The sequence below is a fragment of the Alexandromys fortis genome, unplaced genomic scaffold (assembly GCF_014885135.2).
Source record: "Alexandromys fortis isolate MF-2015 unplaced genomic scaffold, M_Fortis_MF-2015_v1.1 scaffold_75, whole genome shotgun sequence".
Classification (NCBI taxonomy): domain Eukaryota; kingdom Metazoa; phylum Chordata; class Mammalia; order Rodentia; family Cricetidae; genus Alexandromys; species Alexandromys fortis.
In genome coordinates, this window is record NW_026067956.1 from 8178613 (window position 1) to 8198238 (window position 19626).

General features: G+C 42.2%; 1 protein-coding gene across 4 annotated transcripts; it reads left to right on the top strand.

Moving 5' to 3' along the window:
• The first annotated feature begins 48 nt into the window (after positions 1-48).
• Ska3 (spindle and kinetochore associated complex subunit 3) lies at positions 49-19126 on the top strand. Of its 4 annotated transcripts, none has more exons than XM_050152169.1 (9): positions 49-197; positions 2529-2593; positions 3185-3350; positions 4771-5185; positions 9273-9379; positions 12951-13036; positions 14714-14914; positions 17067-17195; positions 18851-19126. In XM_050152169.1, the coding sequence occupies exons 1-8, from the start codon at positions 95-97 to the stop codon at positions 17187-17189; spliced, it is 1266 nt and encodes a 421-aa protein (XP_050008126.1). In that variant the 5' UTR covers positions 49-94; the 3' UTR covers positions 17190-17195; positions 18851-19126. The 4 variants fall into 4 exon arrangements, with proteins under 4 accessions (XP_050008126.1, XP_050008125.1, XP_050008128.1 ...); XM_050152168.1 differs by having other exon boundaries at positions 17067-17191; XM_050152171.1 differs by having other exon boundaries at positions 4771-5056; positions 17067-17191.
• Positions 19127-19626: the final 500 nt, after the last annotated feature.

A 19626-nucleotide genomic window follows, 5' to 3' on the forward strand; every position in this document is an offset into this window, starting at 1 on the left:
GGAGTGGGCGCCTGGTACCGGGCGGTAGGATTCAAATGAGCGGCGCGTTGGAGGGTGAGCGAGGAGGTCGGCGGTCGGCTCAGCTTCCCGCAGCATGAACCCTATCCAGAGTTTCCACTCTAAGCTGCGGGGTCTGGCCGCCGCGCTGGACGGCGAGACGGCCCGGCTGACGCGGGCGCTGGACGGCGAGGACAGCGGTGAGGGCGCGGGCGGCCGGGCGCGGTTGTCAGTGGGCGGCGGCCCCCGCCAGGGTCGGCGAAAGCGAGCTGTGCTTTGCCGGTGTGGTCCAGTCTGACTGTGTTTGCCAGGTCCTGGGTGTGTTGGGTGCTTGCCAACAGCACCCACCTTCGTCTGTTCGGAAACGCACTAAGCGCAGTTCTCCTGTGTGTGCGTTGAAGCTAACAAACATCTGCAATTTCTCCAGTGATACTGTATTTCCAGTACAAATACTCAGTACTGCTGTTTTGTTTTGTTTTGTTTTTTTAATAAATAAAATCCAACGCCTTTTGTTTTGTTTTTGAGACAGGGTTTCTCTGTAGCTTTGGAGCCTGTCCTGGAACTCACTCTGCCTCTGCCTCTCAAGTGCTTGGGGAGTTTCAGGCCAGCCTGCGCCCCATAGGGAGCTCCAGACCGTCCATAGAAAAAACCTGTCTTTAAAAAAATCGTTGCAAGCCGGGCGATGGTGTCGCACGCCTTTAATCCCAGCACCCGGGAGGCAAAGACAGGCAGATGGATCTTTGTGAGTTCGAGACCAGCCTGGTCTACAAGAGCTAGTTCCATGACAGGCTCCAAAGCTACAGGAAAAACAAACAAACAAACAAAAAAATAGTTGCAACAGTGGTTCAAATTTTGAGATCGTTTCCTTAAAATGACACAATTGTAATGTGTCTTAAATAATATTGCACCCTGTAGACACAGATTCCTATTAGTTTTGGCAAACCGTCCATTTGGAAATGTTAACTCACGAGAGACATAACTTACTGTTTTAGCAGCCTTTCTGCCATTCTTATTTTAGGGGATTAAAATGTGCCTTATTTGTTTATGTTTTTGAGTGAACACAGCATAATAGATTAAAGTGCATTAGTATTTTCAACTCTATAAAAATTGCTTTTCACAAAGTGTTTGCTGGTCAGTATTCTTACCAAAACATTACCTCTGCACAAACTTCATTTGTTTTTTACAATGAAAAGTTGTAATAGTAATAATTCTTTAATTACTATGTAAAAAATACACAGAAGATAGTTACCAGCAGTTTCCCTCTTTATAACTGTGCAGGCTAATCTGTTAGCTTGACACAGGCTAGAGTCCTCTGAGAGGAGGGAATCCCAGTTGAAAAATGCCTCCCTAAGACTGGGCTGTAGGTAAACCTAGAGGTCGAAATGGGCAAGTCCACTCACACAGAAAGACATAAGGTTGTCTAAAGCCAGCAGGATGACACTGATAGGACTGGGGGAACAACTGTTTGCTATTTCCTCCCTCCCTCCCTCCCTCCCTCCCTCCCTCCCTCCCTCCCTCCCTCCCTCCCTCCCTCTACAATGAATCGGTTTGTGTTTACTAAGAGACACCTGTAAAGACAGGAGCAAGCTAAACCTTCTTCTGTACTGAGAGTTCCACAACTGACTATACTAAGAACCAGTGAGAAGCATTTTGAAGAATTTTGCTGTATGTAAATGATCTCAAAGAGAATTTGGAAGTCCATTTAGTGATCCAACATGATAGTCACTGTTGGTTAGGGTTTCTACTGCTGCAAGGAACACCGTGACCAAAAGCAACTTGGGGGAGGAAAGGGTTTATCTGCCTAACACTTCCACATCACAACCCATCAGTGAAGGAAGTCAGGACAGGAACTCAAACAGGGTAGGAACCTGGAGGCAGGAGCTGATGCAGAGGCCATGGAGGAGTGCTGCTTACTGGCTTACTCAGCCTGCTTCTACAGAACCATGACCACCAACCCAGAAAAACCCATCTACAATGGGCCCATTTCGACCTTTCCTGTAAAAAGAACCCTAAAGGATGCAGCCCTTTAGCATCATTCCCCATGTTCATCATCCACATTGTACAGCAGTTACTCCATTACTCCCTTGTATCAGTTGCTATATTTTGTGTTTCTGTGTTTGTAGGACATTTGTCTGTTAGGTGTACTTTATTTGGTGAGATAAGAACTCACTGTGTAGCCCTTGCTGTGTTTGATCAGAACCTGGGATCTGGCCTTGAATTCAAATAGATCAGTCTGCTTTTTGCCTCAGTTGTGAATCAAAGACCTGGCCTGCTATGTCTGGAGATTTATGTACTTTGTGTATGTTTTTGTTCATTGAAGGTTGTTTGTTTATTTTGTTTTTGCTGTTAGTTTGTTAAGACAGAATTTCTCTGTAACTCTGACTGTCCTGGAACTCAGAGATCTACCAGCTTCTGCCTTCCAACTGCTGGGATTAAAAGGCACCACACCCAGCAGGATTTTTATGTCTAAGGAACTATGCTAACTTTTCTGTTTTCCTCATCCTTATTGAACTTTTTCCCTTCCTTCCTAGAAGACTTTGAGGATTCTCCAATGAGAGTTTTATATGACCTTCTCTCAGAAGTTCAGACTCTAAAGGTACTATTTATTTATCATTTTTCATGGTGGGTGATTTTCTGCAGCTTAAGTTGTTACAAATCTGGGTCTCTCAGAGATCCACCAGTCAGGCAGCACCTAAGATTTTAATAAGAGACTTTTTATTTCCTGGCACCTGACTGCTTGGGACCAGAATAGTCCCTGAGCGCGCTCCCAAGCTGCAGCATTAGCCATATCAACCCAGGGCTTATCAAGACAAAAGCCAGGGATTACAAGTATTCTGCGTGCTGTAGGTAGGGCCTGTTTTAACATGTTTGTCTTGCAATAGTCTAGTCATTTCTTTGAGCAGAGTAAGCAAGCTTGATTACAAAAGCAGAAATGGCAGTTAGTCTTGTGACTTCTTGCAGGAAAAGTAAATTTTACAAGATCATTCAATTTTAAGATTAGTTGTCATTGTCTGGGGAAGGAGGGAAGTGGGCAATTAGGGGATAGCCTGTACAATCTAGGGGCTTATTGCCAGAGGCTATTTTGTTTCTTGGTCTCTTGAGCATAGTAAGTCTAAACTTTAAACATAATGATAGCCATTACACAGTAGGTTAGACCATACGTATTATATCTGCTTTCTCCCTAAAGGATGATGTCACCACTCATCTCAATAAAGCGAGATTGGAAAGTCAAGAGAGCACAAGATTCATAAAGGCAACAAAAGTACTGATGAAAAAAAATTCAACAGACATCATGAAACTAAGAGAGTTTTTCCAGAAGTATGGCTATCAGACACGTGACAAGGAAGATTCAGGTTTGACTGACTTTCATTTCTTAGCATCTCAGTACAGAAGAAGGCAGAATGAGTAAGACAACAAAAGGCTTGACTGGGGCCTTAGTTCTGTCTGCCGGGTTGTTCGGTGAGCATTCAGCACTCTGTACTAGTCAGTGGTACACTGTGAGCAGTCCTTGTGGATCTTGAATTTGAAGGACCTCTTGGACACTAACTAGCAAGCTTCGGGCTAGCCTGGGCTACATAGTAGTAAGACTTGCAGCAAGAAATAAAACTGCCCTTGCTCTCCTTTCCGTGGTGCTGGGTGAAAGTGTCTTTGAGCTGTTGAAAATGAACAAGTGAGCCTGGTTAGCTCCACCAATAAGTAGCTGGAGAACCACTGGGAACTCGCTCGTTTCTCTTATGTTCAGATTCCTCCTCAGCAGAACAAGATGCTTGAGCATGTAAATTAATAAAGTAGTTTACTGTACCGTGGTGGCTCATCAAAGCAGCACATGCCTGTAACTTAGGAACCGGGGAGAGAAGGGTCACCAGTTGAAAAGTTGTCGTTTCTCAGGGTCTAATAACTGACCTTGCTCCTCAGTGTAAGGTGGGGTATTTAATGTGTCTACTTCATGAGGTCTCATAAAGACTAGTTAGAGCTGGCATTTGCAGCGCTTTGGAGGCCAGCTGGTGATTGTCGCCCAGTGTTAATGCTGCCGCCTCCATTCTGCTCCTTATCTCTCAGGGCGGCTTTAATATGCTTCAATAGCTTGTCTTTTATGAAGATGATCTTTGTATCTGAGGAAAGCATTAATGAAATCCAGCAAGTATATATGTGTGGTATGTTAATCAACATGTACTAGAATTCAGTTTACTTTGGAAGTTAGAAAATTTATAATATAGTTTGCTTTCCTCCTAAAATAATCATAGATTCAAAAACTCCTTTTCTTTTGTACTTGGGTACTCAAAAGTTAAGTTTATGGCTGGCAAAACGGCTCTGGGTAAAGGTACTTGTCACCTGACCTGACAACCTGCGTTTGGTTTCCAGGACTCCCATGTACCCTGTGGCACACATAAACAAAATGTAATTAAAATTTTTTACAAAACTAAGTCTAAAATCATATTGTTACAGTTTGTATTAAATCTACGATAAAGTTGCTTATACACTAATTCCATACTAATAATACTTTCAGAAAACTTAAGTCTGATTAATAAATCATATTGAGGAATAAGAAATTGGATTTTTTTAGGGGGTTTGGTTTTTTCAAAGCAGTTTCATTTCTCTGAAGTGTGTAGATGGAACACAAGTAGGTAGATGTATATACCAGACTTGCAGAAGAGACAGTTGACTGACATGGAGTCTTTGGGGTGGGCTGGCTGTACTGTGTTGTTTTAATGAGCAAAAGATTTTCTGTCTTGGTGTTTGACCAGAAATTACGTCTTTGGCTTTTCCTCCCAGTGTGTGAGCTCACGGTCAGTGACCCGACCTCGGAGCTGGGTGTGTGTGAAGACATTCAGAAACCTGGAGTGGAGGGTGAGCAGTCAGAGCCGTGTGTTCCCAGCAGTTCTGTTGCTGAAAAGCCCCTACTGTGCAGCCCGCAGCTTTCAGATTTTGGACTTGAGCGGTACATGGTCTCCCAAGTCCCACCAAATCCTCCGCAGACTGTTGAGAGCCCTAAAGAAGAATGCCTGTCTGAAACCCCTCCTGCCAAAGACTCTTGCATCACAGTGCTAAAGACTCCCAGGTGTGCTCTAAAGATGGATGATTTTGAGTGTGTAACTCCTAAATTAGAAAACTTTGGTATATCTGAATACACTATGTGTTTAAATGAAGATTATACAGTGGGACTTAAAAATATGAAGAACATTAAAAGGTAAACAACTTGGAATTTTTTTTAAAGATTTATTTTGTGGTTTTTAATTACATCTGTGAGTATATGCTGGTGATCATGTGCAGGTGCCCTCAGAGGCACAGGCATTGGAGGCCCCTTGGAACTGGAGGTGCACGATCTTGTGAGCTATCTGATGTAGATGCTGGGGACCAAACTCTGGTCCTAGAGCCATATGTGATGTTAACTGCTGAGCCTCAGGCCCTTGAAAATATTTTTGTTAATTCTTTGGAAACTTTATACAGTGTTTTTGATTTTAGTACCTAAGCTCCTCCAATTCATGTCTTTTTTGTTTGTTTTTGTTTTGTTTTGTTTTAATAACCCATGGAGTCTGATTTGTGTTGCCCCTTTACTGCTGGAGTATAGTCTAGTCTACCTTAAAGAAAACAGCAGATAACAGTTGCCTGTAGCTTCTCTGCTAAGACTTTGTGACTTCCTCCTCCATGTTGGGATTTTGTATGATTTAACCTTAGGTATTCTGTCAAAATGGTTGTGAGTTCCTATGTGCAAACAACCGCCTATTGTGCAGGAAAATACATTTAATGTCGTCATCTACTCTGCTCTTTTCATCTCCACCAAGACCCAGTTAGGGCTGAGCACTCTGTTGTCTTTTACCCTCCCCATGCAGTTAGGGCTGAGCACTCTGTTGTCTTTTACCCTCCCCATGCTGGCTGTAGTAAATCTCTGTAATGGTCATCTGCAAAAAGAAGCTTCTCCCAGACGGGCAGGCGTGGTGACACACACCTTTACTCCCAGCACTCAAAAGGCAGAGGTAGGCTGTTCTGTCAAGAGTTCAAGGCCATCCTGGTCTCTGTAATGAGATTTTCAGGACAGCTGGGGCTTTGTAGAGAGAGCCTGTCTTGAACAAAACAAAAACAACAAAAAATGAAGCTGCCTTGATAAAGATTCAGAGAGATGCAGTAATCAGGCTGACCCTGGTGGTGCATGCCTTTAATCCCAGCACAGAGGGCTACCCAGACCTGGAATAATCACACAGAAACTGTATTATTACAACACCACTTAGCCTGTTAGCTCGTGCTTCTTATTGGCTAGCTCTTTATCTTAACCCATTTCTATTAATCTGTATTGCCACGTAGTTGTGGCCTACCAGTAAGTGTTTGGTGTTGGTCTTTGCGGCAGCTACTTAGCTTCTCTCTGACTCCGCCATCTTTCTCCTCCTGCATCTGCTTGGAATTCCTGTCTTGCCCTATTCTGCACTGCAATAGCCCCAAAGCAGCTTTTTTATTAACCAATGGTATTTACAGCATACAGAGGGGAATCCCACACCACTGGTCTACTTAGTAAGCTCCAGGACAAGCTGGCCTACATAGAGGGTTTCTCTGTGACTTTGGAGCCTGTCCTGGAACTAGCTCTGTAGACCAGGCTGGCCTCGAACTCACAGAGATCCGTCTGTCTCTGCCTACCGAGTGCTGGGATTAAAGGCGTGCGCCACCACCGCCCGTCATAGAGCTTGTCTTAAAGAAAGCATTGGGTAGGTGGGTACACTAATCTGTGGCATAGCAGTGTCATTAAGCTTCAGTTTAATACTATGTCCATGTATCAGAATTAATAGTAGTTTCTTTCCTAAGACCCATCTAGCCATGGGTTCTTGTCCCCAATAGTAGTGTTAGGTGTTAAGCATGGTTTTATTTCTGAAATTCCAGTGGACATATGTCATCTGTAATGTGTGGGAGTCTATGAGATCTCACCAACAAATAACTCCGAAAGGTAACCCATTAGGTGCTGGGATTTTTTTTTTTTTATTATGTTTACAGTGTTCTGCCTGCACACCAGACGAAGGCACCAGATCTCATTATAGATGGTTTTGAGCCACTATTTGGGAATTGAACTCAGGAGCTCTGGAAGAGCAGTCACTGCTCTTAACTTCTGAGCCATCTCTCTAGCCCATCGCTGGGCTTTTTAATCTGTGATATCTCTGGGATGGCACCATTGTTCCTGGTTATAGCATAACTCCATTGAAACGTTTCATATGTTTTAAGAAGCATTTACAGTAGTGGGTCTTCATGACTTTTTCAAAGATTTTTAATGTTAGTTGTCCCTCTGTTCTGCCCTCATCCCCCACCCCATTTAATCCTTCATACTTGGTTATACAACCACCATCTCTGTTCACCACAAACATACGCACGCACAGACACACATGTCATAGGAGTCTGCCTATTCGTTTCCCAGTCGTCCAGACTCCCAAAATAATCACGCAGAAGCTGTATTAATTAAATCACTGCTTGGTGTATTGCTGGCTAACTCTTATATCTTAATTTAACCCATTTCCATTAATCTGTGTATCGCCACAAGGCTGTGGCATACTGGTAAAATTTCAGCATGTCTGTCTTTGGCAGTGGTTCCATGGCTTCTCTCTTACTCTGCCTTTCTTTCTCCCAGCATTCAGTTTAGTTTTCCCCACCTCGCTCTACCCTACATTATCAGGCCAAGCCAGTTTATTAATTAACCAGTCATATTCACAGCATACAGAGGGGAGTCCAGTATCACACACACACCAGTACTGTATCCATTCTACATTCAAGAGAAGATATGATTGTTTACCGCTCCATCCATTTACCTACAATGTCATGATTTCATTTTTCTTATTAGCTGAATAATATTCCATTGTGTAAATGTGCCGCACTTTCATTATCTGTTGTCAGTTGATGACCATGCAAGCTTCTCCCCTTTCCTGGCTGCCACGAATAAAGCAACAGTGGATGTAGTGAACACCACGTATCTCTGTAGTAGGATATAGACTCCTTTGGGTGCATGCCCAACAGTGGTTTAAACTCCCACCAGTAGTAAAAGAACGTGTCCTGCTTTCCTGACTTCCATGCCAGCAAAACTTGGGGTTTTGTGTTTGGTTGAGTTTTAGTTGTTGATTTTGTTCCTTTGAGTCAGGGCCTCTCTGTGTAATCTCGGAAGGCCTGAAATTCACAAAGACGCCCCTGCCCCTGCCTTCTGAGTGCTGAGATTAAAGATGTATGTATGCCATCACTTTTTTTTTTTTAATCTTAGCCTTGGTAACTAGGGTAACATGAGCTGTTCCTGATCCCTGATGTCTGTGCCTAGGAACTGAACTGGGGTCTTCTGGAAGGACAGGAAACACTGAGCCGTCTCTCCAGCCCACTTTTAGAAAGATTTCAATTGTTTCATATTTTAAATCTTGAATCGGCAATTTCATCAATGAAGTGTATGCTGTTAATTTCCTAAGGAGTGGTGGGATCTGCACAGCACGCAGCATTCTCTCCTGTGTATTTGTGTAATTGATCAAGTCAATCCCCACACACATCACACACACAGTGTTTCTCTGAGTAGCCCTGGCTGTCCTAGAATTTACTCTGTACACCAGGCTGGCCTCAAACTTACAGAGATCCACCTGCCTTTGCCTCCCGAGTGCTAGGATTAAAGTTGTGCACCCACCACTGCCCGGCTAGAGCAAGTCAATCTTAATAAAATGACAGATTTAATCTTTTTACTCTAAAATAATGACAGTTTTATTTTGTTTGTGTGTTTTTAATTTTTTGTATGTTTAGGTCTTTTATCTGAATGTGTGTCTATGCATGCACCTCATTCATGCCTGGTGAAAAAGGGTGTCAGAGAACCTAGGATTGTCCTTTGGAACAGTAGCCAGTACTCTTAACCACTGAGCCATCTCTCTAACCTCCTTCCACCCAACTTGTTAATGGGCTTCAATAATTTTGCTTTCTACCAGATAGACTAGTTTAAAAAAAAAAAAAAACAAATCCTGCCACACTAGCCTATTAATACTAACTTACTGTGTATACTGGGTAATATCCACAGATTTCTGATTCAGGGCGATCAAGCAGGGAATCACCTGTTGTCTCTCAAGTGCTAGGATTGTGTGTCTGTGCCTCCACATCTTGCTTTATGTATTTGATTATTTAAAATAAATATGTATATTACTTTAAATATTTAAAGGTGTGTATATCAAATGCATTTCTAAATTATTTTAATTTCTTTCATTGGTCTTTATTTCATAAACCAAAAACGAACAACCCCAAACTGAAGTATAATAAGATAAAGTTTAACTCTTGTGACTTTACAGTTCCCCTCTGAGCACTGCCAGTAGAGAGGCCATGGGGACAGGGCCTGTGACCACTGAGAGTTCTTTTGCCATTCCTCGTTCTATAAGCCAGCAGCTGGGAAAGACTGGTGAGTTTAAAAATTAAGTTCTCCTTTGTACTCTTTCCTGGTTAGCTGTGGACACAATTATTCTCTATTTTTAGATTACTAACCTTAGGTAGTTTACTGTATCCTTTTTGTTTGTTTGGGTGGGTTTTTTTCTTTTCTTTTTTTAATTGATATTTATTGAGCTCTACAATTTTCTCTGCTCCCCTCCCTGCCTCTCCCTTCCCCGCTTCAACCCTCCCCCAAGGTCCCCATGCTCCCAATTTACTCAGGAGATCTTGTCTTTTTCTATTTTCTGCTTCCCATGTAGATTAGATCTATGTAAGTCTCTCTTAGTGTCCGCATTGTTGTCTAAGTTCTCTGGGATTGTGGTTTGTAGGCTGGCTTTCTTTGCTTTATGTTTAAAAACCACCTATGAGTGAGTACATGTGTTAATTGTCTTTCTGTATCTGAGTTACCTCACTCAGAATGATGTTTTCTAGTTCCATCCATTTTCCTGCAAAATTATTTTTTTCTGCTGTGTGGTACTCCATTGTATAAATGTACCACATTTTCCTTATCCGTTCTTTGATCGAGGGGCTTTTAGGTTGTTTCCAGGTTCTGGCTATGACAAACAAAGCTGCTATGAACATAGTTGAGCACATGTCCTTGTGGCAAAATTGAGCATCCTTTGGATATATACCCAAAAGTGGTGTTACTGGGTCTTGAGGAAAATTGTTTCCTAATTTTCTGAGAATTGCCACACTGACATCCAAAGGGGCTGTACCAGCTTGCACTCCCACCAGCAATGCAGAAGTGTTCCCTTTTCCCCACAACCTCCTCCAGCATAAGTTGTCATCAGTGTTTTTGATCTTGGCCATTCTGACAGGTGTAAGATGGAATCTCAGAGTTGTTTTGAGAAGTGTCCTTTTCTGACCTCTACAGGCACAAGTATGAACAGACATTCCTGCAGACAAAACACTCATACACACCAAAGTAAATAAATCATTAGAGTATGGTTTGTTTGTTTAAGTATGGCTGGGGAGATAGTTCAGTTGGTCAAGTATTTGCCACACAAACATGAGGAGAGACTTGAGTTTGGATTCCCAGAATTTGTATAAAACTCCAGGTATGGTGATGTGTGTGTGTTAGAGCCAGCACGGAGGGAGGCAGAGGCAGACAGAGCTCTGTATTTAAGGCCAGCCTGATTTACATACAGAGTGAGTTCCAGAACAGCCCTGGCAACACAGAGAAATCCCTGTCTCGAAGCAAAACAAATAAATGGGGTGCAACTGAGGAGACACTTGATGTCTGCCTCTACCCTCTAGTCGTGTGTACTGAGACACACTTGTGCATATACCACACCACTCACCCGAAAGAGAGAAAGGAGAATATGTATGTATGTATGTATGTATTTTTTTTTTTTTTTGGCAGTGTCTCACCTTGAGTCTTGAACTCACAGCAGTCCTCTTGCCCCAACCTCTTGAGTTCTGGGATTACAGGCTTGCACCACAATATCCAGTTAAAATCTTTTTTTTTTTTAAGATTTTGTTATGTGATGTTTTATTCTTTTGGTTTTTGGGGGGCTCACCATCCAGCTCTCAAAAAAAGTCACACACGCGGATACTTATTACTTAGGAATGCCCGGCTTTAGGTTGGCTTGTTCTAGCCAGCTTTTCTTACATTATCCCATCTACCTTCATCCTGCGGGCTCTTATCTTCCTCTTCTGTAAATCTTCCTTTCACACTTCCGTGCAGACTGGTGGCTGGTCCCTTGTGTCCTCCTCTCGTTGGGCCTCCAGATTTCTCCTTCTCTCTATTCTTTCTTCCTGCCAGCCCACCTATCCTTGCTCCTGCCTTGCTATTGGTCATTCAGCTCTTTATTAGACCATCAGGTGTTTTAGACAGGCAAAGAATCACAGCTTCACAGAGTTAAACAAATGCAGCATAAACAAAAGTCAGACACCTTAAAATAACATTCCCCAACAAGATTTATTTATTCTCATTTTATGTATACAAGTGTTTTGCCCACGTGAATGTCTGTGCACCGTGTAGTGCCCACAAAGGCAGAAGGCGGCACTAGCTGTGAGCTCATGCTGCAGGTGGTTGTGAGCCGCCTCTTGAGCCCTCCACCACCACATTTTCTGTGATACTGGGGACTGAACTCCAGGCTTTGTGCATGTGAGGGAGGCGCTCCGCCAAGTGAAGTGAACTATACCCAACACATTGCAGTTTGCTTGTTTGTTCTATGTTAGTGGTTTTTTTTTTTTTTAATTTTTGTTTGTTTGTGTGGGTGGGTGGGTATTTGAGTATGGGTATGTGCTTGCCATAGTGTGTACAGACGTCAAAGGAAAACTTTTGAGAGTCACTGTGTGGTGGGCATTGAGCAGTCATGAGGTTTATGTGGCAAGTGATTTTACCTGCTGAGCGCTTTCAGAGCCTGTTCACCTGGTTTTTAATAGACTTCTTTAGAGTTATCTTTGTAGCTAATTTGATTTTTTTTTAATTATTTTGATAGTAGGGACTGAACCCAGGCCTTAGCAAGCATTCTGACAACTGGGTTAGATCCCCAGTAGTTTGTCACTATCATGTGTTACAGATCACAGCAGAATTCAATTCATGACTTGATACTGCTCTTACACCACACAACTTTAATTTATGATAGGTATGTATGTGAATTGGACAGTTTTGTTTTCTTGTACAGCCAAACCACACACCATAATCAGATTTTTTTTTAATTTTTCGAGACAATTTTAACTTAAAAAATGGAATACTAGCCGGGCGGTGGTGGTGCACGCCTTTAATCCTAGCACTTGGGAGGCAGAGGCAGGCGGATCTCTGAGTTCAAGACCAGCCTGGTCTACAAGAGCTAGTTCCAGGACAGGCTCCAAAACCAGAGACACCCTGTCTCGAAAAACCAAAAAAAAAAAAAAAAAAATGGAATACTGGGGCCCCAGAGATGACTCAGTGGTAGGAACATATGCTGCTCTTCTAGAGGACCTGGATTCGATTCCTAGCACTCACATCAGGCACCCAACCACCTTTAACTCCAGCTCCAGGGAAATACTTGACTGCTTCGGCACCTGTACTCATGCACATACACCTACACACACACATGCTGTAGGAAGTCTTACAGCCAGTAGTTCCCCGTCCACTGGGGCGTGGCCTCTTATACTATGTAAGCCGATGTAGAGCATGTGCCCGCACTGCGGGACTCGGTTTCTCACCTCCATTCAAACAGAGGATTCTGACTTGTGAATCTACCCCTAAATAAATAACCGTCTATTTCTCAATTCTGAGCTAGTGTGGGATTTCTTTTAAGTGTCCTTCATTGTCGCCCATGTGGATTCGGACTAACGGCCTAGCCGGTCCACAGACAGTCTCCCAACCCTGCCCTCTTGTCTTGCTTTTACCTACGCGGGTTTTTTGTGGAATCCCCGCCACAGCAGAGTTTACTGCTTTACTGTGTGTGACAACTTGTCAGTTTCCCAAAGGCACACACAACTGCTGCATTCCCCGGGCTCTTCCTTGCCTCGTGGTGACTTCTGCAGTTTCTGGTTTCTGCTCCCTGCCCCAAATTTCAATTTAATTTTCATTTCTATTTCATGTCTTCTAGATGCTGAATATACAGATTCACCGTTGCCACCTAAATTCTGTACTCCTGGTTTGAAAATCCCTTCTACAGTGGGCAATAGAGCTTCGGTAAAGTTCCGCTAAAGTTAAAAGCTCTCATCTTCCTCCTTAGGACTCAGTCATGACTTCTGGAGTTAGTGTGTCTGACAGATTAGACTAGTGCAGCTCTTAGGAGTGTGCATATTGTGTCAGAATCTGTTCATAACAGCAGAGAAAGGAGACAGGAAGCCGGGCGGTGGTGGCACACGCCTTTAATCCCAGTACTCGGGAGGCAGAGGCAGGTGGATCTCTGTGAGTTCGAGACCAGCCTGGTTTACAAGAACTAGTTCCAGGACAGGCTCCAAAGCTACAGAAAAATCCTGTCTCGAAAAACCAAAAGAGAGAAGATGCCTACAGAAATGTAAGTAGCTAGTGAGAAGGCAGCAGAGTGAGTACAGTGAGCGGAGCCAAGAGCTGATGGCAGCTGTCTGTCGTGATCTGAAAGGTAGCTGAGACCAAGCAAAAAGAATGTTTACAAGAAGTTTGTTGTTCTTGAAGATAAGTGATTATATACATGCATATGTCTTGGTGACACATGCTTTTAATCCTAGCACTTGGGAGGCAGAGGCAGGCAGAGCACGTGGTCTACAGAGTTAGTTCCAGGGCAGGTTCCAAAGCTACAGAAAAACCCTGTCTTGAAATCCCTCCTCCCCCTCAAAAAAGAAAGAACAATTAGTAGAAACAGATCGAAGTGGTTCTCCCTGAGTAAGAAATTTTTAAGTAATTTAATGTCTCCCCGGTTCAGTTTTCCTTGTTACCTTATCTAACATCATCAAAACCTTCCTCATTAGTCAGGTGAGACAGGCAGTACTCTGCTGATGGTGGGAATGCTCTGTCCTTTTTAGTGTTCAGTATGGTGGCCTGCAATCACAGTACTTTTAAGCACTGAAATGTAGCTTGGTGCACCTGAGCTGCAGCTAGTAAGTGACACCGGGCAGTGCTGCTGCAGACAGTTTCTTTTCACGTGTCGGCTGCTGCAGGCACTTGCCATTTTCAGCTCATTTACATCTTTGTTGTGTGTGTATTTTCATTTTGTTTAAGAGAATGGGCTGCACGTAGCTCAGAGGGGCCTTGACCTTGCTTCATTGCTGAGAATTGACTATGACCTCTTGCCTGCACCACCATGCCCACTTGTTGTGTTTTATCCCTGTGGAAGGCACCCCATTGCCGTGATATTCCTAGCCACTCTGTCTTTATTAACTTGAGACTTAGCATGAGTTGAGTGTATGTTAAGTCTTTCTTAGATGGGGAACCATCCTGTGTGTATGCAGGCAGCGTATGGAGACATTCTGTTCTGAGCTGGGCCTTCCTCCTTTGTTCCACGCTCTACCCTTAGCACTGAAATTCTGCACTCGAGGCTTTGGTAACATTTCATGAAGTTAGAGCTCAATCTTCCTCCTGAGGACTCAGGAGCTGCTACCCAGCTCTTCCTCTTCAGCTCTAACTGGTCGGTTTTGTGCTGCCCACGATGGGGTGGGGAATCTGCCCAGATCAGGGTTCAGCCACCGTTCTGTTGAGTTCTCCCCAAAAGCCTGCATTAATAGTGAAGATAGTACTTTGTCTTTATATACAATTTTCTTGATTTTGGTCAGGAAAGTAGGATCATTTGTGGGCCTGCTTTAATAGACTCCAGTGGAGTTAATAGAATACATTACAACATTATTATTTACTTACCATATAATTCAGTGATTTATTTTTATCCTGTAGGTATATAGAAATTATCCATTATCAAAACTAAATAGTTCATCAAGTGATCTGGAAGTTGAAGATTGTGCTCCGTTAATTTTAAATTCAGATGAATGCTATGAGAATTTTGAAGACCCCCCTTCTCCTACAATTACTTCTTGTGAAAATGTCAGAACACCTACTCCTCCGGAAGTCACTGCAATTCCAGAGGACATTCTCCAGGTTGGTTCCCGGGCTATCGTTTTCTAATATTTTCACAATTGTGTATTTGTATTAGAGAATCGAAATTGCATATAAACTATCATATTTACCATCAAGCCAATGTGTAACTTTGAGTATTGTGAAAATCCTTAAGGTTTTCCTGAACAAAGTACCAGTTCCTAACTCTTAGAAGGTGTTTTCTCTTTATGTTCTATAGTATGTTTTTATCTGTGGTTGCCACATTGACTATTTGTTGTTCCACTGGCAGGGAAAACATTGTTTTCTGTATACTCACCACAGCAGGGTGTCGTTAATAATGTGTCTGTATTTCTCAGACTGACTCACATGATGTTAAAATAGGTGACTCTGTAGTATGGCATCACCAGCTAGTAGATGCTGCAGGCCAGTCTGGCTCTAATTCGGGTTACTATAGTGTTGGGCAGTCAGTACTCAGGTGCAATGAATCCCTCAGTGACTATTTTAGAGCTTTTCGGCCTCATGAGGAGCCGTGAGGACAGTGAACTGTGAGAAAATGCCTAAATGCCAGTAGAACTGATTCACCAGGAAAGATCAACAAAGGATCTGTTACTGTTTTGTCTTTTTTAAATATTTATTTTGTCTTTAATTATGTGTGTGATGTATGTGTGTCTCTGTGGGATATGTGCAGGTGCCTGAGTAGAGAGAAGAGCGTGTCAGATCTAAAGTTACAAGCAATTGTGAGCTGCCCAAAGTGGGGCTGGGAACTGAACTCTAATCCTAAGAGCTGTACTTGCTCGTATCTGCTAAGCCGTCTCCAGTCCCTCCTGACGGCTTGCTTTCTTAGGAGGTAAAATGAACAGAACGGCTGTCTTTGTGGGGGTGTATGTAGAAGGTTACAATTTCCTGTTGTGGATTTTCTTTCTATGAGAAGGTAAGGGAGCCTTGTCTTTGTTTCCTTGTTTGCTTTTCTTATTCTACCTTTTATTGCATGCCCATTCCCAAGGACACATTACATCCAGTATGCTGCTTCTGGGGTTTTTTTTTTTTCATGTTTTAAACATGTTAATTATATAAAATGATTGATTTCATGATTTTTTTTTTATTTTGGTTTTGAAGCAGGGTTTCTCTGTATAGTCCTGGCTGTCCTGGAACTCATGCTGTAGACCAGGCTGGTCTCGAACTCACAGAGATCCTCCTGCCTCTGCCTCCCGAGTGCTGGGATGTGCCATCACTTCCTGGCTTACATGATAACATTTTCATCCATGTACATAATATATCTTGTTGGCCTTCACAGTCGCATAGACACCCAGTACCTTCTCATGTCCCAGTCTTGCAATCCTTTCCCTTCCCAACTGAGCCCCTCTCCTTTTATGTTAAGACAGAAGAGGGTCGATGTGTCCTCAAATGAGTTTCATTAGGGCTGTTTCTGGAGCTAAGCCACTGAAGACTCTCATCCTCCTCATTAACTGTTGAAGGAGCTGCGGGCCGCTTCCTGCCTCCCAGCTCCCACACGGCTAGCTTTACCCAAAATAATTACACAGAAACTGTATTCTTTTAAACACTGCTTGGCCCATTAGCTCTAGCCTCTTACTGGCTAATTCTCACATCTTGATTAACCCATTTCTAATGATCTGTGTAGCACCACGAGGTAGTGGCTTACCAGGAAGGAGAGGAGAGCTATAGCGTGTGCCTCAGTGCCTTCTTCCTCCCAGCATTCTGTTCGGTCTACTCCACCTATCTAAATTCTGACCTATAAGGCCAAGCAGTTTTCTTTATTAATTAACCAATAAAACAACAGATAGATAGAAGACCCACCTACATCAATTAACTGTGTCTAGTACTCAGAGAGAGAGGTAGGGCCTAGGAGCCTCTCCCTCTCCATGATGGGTTGCTGATTTGCACATAGTCACAACCATTATACACATTCTCTTCAGTGCACTAGACTGTCTGTCCTCCTGTCATCCACACCATCAGCAAGACTTAACACGGCTCTCAAGATGTTTCCATTAACTTTAGTAAACATGTATTTAGATTTCAGACATCAAACTTCCATGCGACATTTTTTTATCGTCTTTGCTGTTCAATGTCTGTATAGACTGCTGATTTTTAAAGTATTTTAAGTAACCTGTATCTAATTGTTGGTAGCTTTTCTTGAATGTTTATAACAACTTCTGGATTTGTTATTGCTTTTTAGATGTTAAAGCACAACTCAAACCTAGCTACTCCACTGGAGGTTAAAGCGAAGTCACCCAGGAAAGGCTTCCTTAAGTATGAGGGGCAGAGCGTCCGGGGTGCTGCCAACAAGGAAAACTGGTGACAGTGAGTAAGATGCCATGGCAGAACGAGCCTGTGTTACCTGAGACTGAAAAATAGGGCACGAATGGAAGTAGCGGTTTCCCTTTTCATTTGCATTGCCAGGGAGCCTAACAGCCTGGCTCCATCTGAGCATGGAACTGGCCCATGGTCTCACATCCCGAATTAGCTAGTCTGTTTGTGTGGTACTGAGTCCATTCCCTTTTTATATATTTTTTTATTTATTAATTCTTGAAATAGCATTTTACTGTATAGCCTTGGCTGGCCTGGAACTTGCTACATAGACCAGGCTGGTTTCAAATCACACGTCTGCCTACCTGCTTCAAAATCTGCCACCATCCTCTTTTCTTTAAAAAAAAAAAAAAATAGTGTTTTATGGGATTAAAGGCATGCATCACTAACCGCCCAGCAAATTTTAAAAGTTTTTTAAGAAATTAAGTCTTAGGAAAACCTGGGATGTTTTGAGAATTATATTTATCATTTGAGGGAGATTAATTGAGAACTTAACTGATTTTTAACACGTATTTTTATTCAGTACTTTTTATATCATCACAGAAGATACTAGCCTAGCCTGTTAGAAAAGTGCAATATGTATAGTCTACTTAAAGGTTATATTGCCTTATTAGCTGTTTTGAAGTGCTTGGAAACCTTAAAGAAAATTATTTGCAATTAATTCACAATTAATAAGCATTTTAAAAGTTTAATTTGGTTAATCAATGAAACTGAAATTTTAATGTTAATCTTTAATCTGTCCTGAGAATTTTTTATGAGATGCATACACCCGTCTAGTTTTGTGTTTTAGTGTGAGCCAACAGATGTGCAGCAAGTATTCTAAGTCAAGAACCTAGTCAGGTTTTAGGCCAGTGTGATACTGGCTAGTCTTAATTTTCGTGAGTATAGACTTGAGAATAAATGTTACATTTGTGAGATTGGTATCTCTAGAACTTCATAAATTATTCTTTTTCTTCAGACTTGAAGGAAGAATGACAAATAAAATTTAGAGTAATGGGGTATGAGTGTGTAGTTTTGCACGTTTAAAAAATAAGTCATGAAGCTGGGCGATGGTGGCGCACGCCTTTAATCCCAGCACTTGGGAGGCAGAGGCAGGTGGATCTCTGTGAGTTTGAGACCAGCCTGATCTACAGAGCTAGTTCCAGGACAGGCTCTAAAGCCACAGAGAAACCCTGTCTCGAAAAACCAAAAAAAAAAAAAAAAAAAAAAAAAAAAAAAAAAAAAAAGTCATGAAATAAATTACTAAGTACTCCTAGATACATTGGAAGAATAAAGTTAAGTTCTTTAGCTACATTTAATAGTGTCTTAAGTTCATCTTGTTAAGTTTGACAGGTTTTCTAAAAAAAAAATTAATAAAAATAAATTTAGCCGGGCAGTGGTGGCGCACGCCTTTAATCCCAGCACTCGGGAGGCAGAGGCAGGCGGATCTCTGTGAGTTCGAGACCAACCTGGTCTACAAGAGCTAGTTCCAGGACAGGCTCCAAAACCACAGAGAAACCCTGTCTCGAAAAACCAAAAAAATAAAATAAAATAAAAAAAAAATTTAGTGTTTTAGTGTGTGTGTGTGTTTGTAGAATACTTAGCTACTATGTTGCCTTATGTCCTGATGTCTCTTAATTGTCCTTACTTGATTTTATTTGTTTCTGTTTGTAGGAATTCTAGTGTGGATACTTCCAATACAGAAGCTGGACAGAAATACAGAAATGGGGAAGCAAGCTGGACTCAAGTTCTTCTCAAATTCTTCTATTAGAAATTTTAGCACAGACCTGTGGAGGAGGAAGGAGGGCTCACTGCTGTCAGTCTTTTTTCTTTTCTTTCAGTTTTTCACTGTTTTTATTCTTACACGATTGTTTCTGTCCCACCACACTGTGTTGGCCTCTCCACCCAGCAGATCTGAACTTCATTCTGTCTGGAAGATTCTGAAACCAGGAGTCATGGGAACATCTTGATTCTAGAACTATCTAAGATCCTTCTGATCCAAGAAGAGCTAGAAAGTAATCTCTTAAGTTCATAGTGCTTTTGGGAGTTCTGCATTGTTGCCTGTAGGGGAGTGAGGAGCTTGTATTCTGTAGTGACCAGCTAAAATTTTGAGACAAATTAGCAAATACTGTAAGGTACTTAATGGGCTTAGGGACACCCCCCTTTTTTTTAACCACCCCTTTCCATGAGACAGAGTTTCTCTGGTAGCCCTGACTGTCCTGTGTCCAGGAACTCACTTCCTGTATTCGCCTGCCTCTGCTCATGAGTGCTGGACTAAAGGAGTGCGTCACCACCTCCCAGCAGCTTTAGGAAATATTTTGTGACATAAAGATTAATTTAATTATGCATTGAAAATTAAGTGGAGAATTTCAGAATTTTAAGTGCTTGTATAATTTTTTGTTGCATGATATAAAATAAATAATTTTTTTTTTTTTTTTTTTTTTTTCCCC

Excerpts from the sequence above, each read along its gene's own strand:
- Ska3 (XM_050152169.1), top strand. The coding sequence starts at position 95 with ATGAACCCTATCCAGAGTTTCCACTCTAAGCTGCGGGGTCTGGCCGCC. Across the intron at positions 3,351-4,770 it reads ACGTGACAAGGAAGATTCAG|TGTGTGAGCTCACGGTCAGT; the intron begins GTTTGACTGACT and ends TTTTCCTCCCAG. Across the intron at positions 13,037-14,713 it reads CAGTGGGCAATAGAGCTTCG|GTATATAGAAATTATCCATT; the intron begins GTAAAGTTCCGC and ends TTTATCCTGTAG.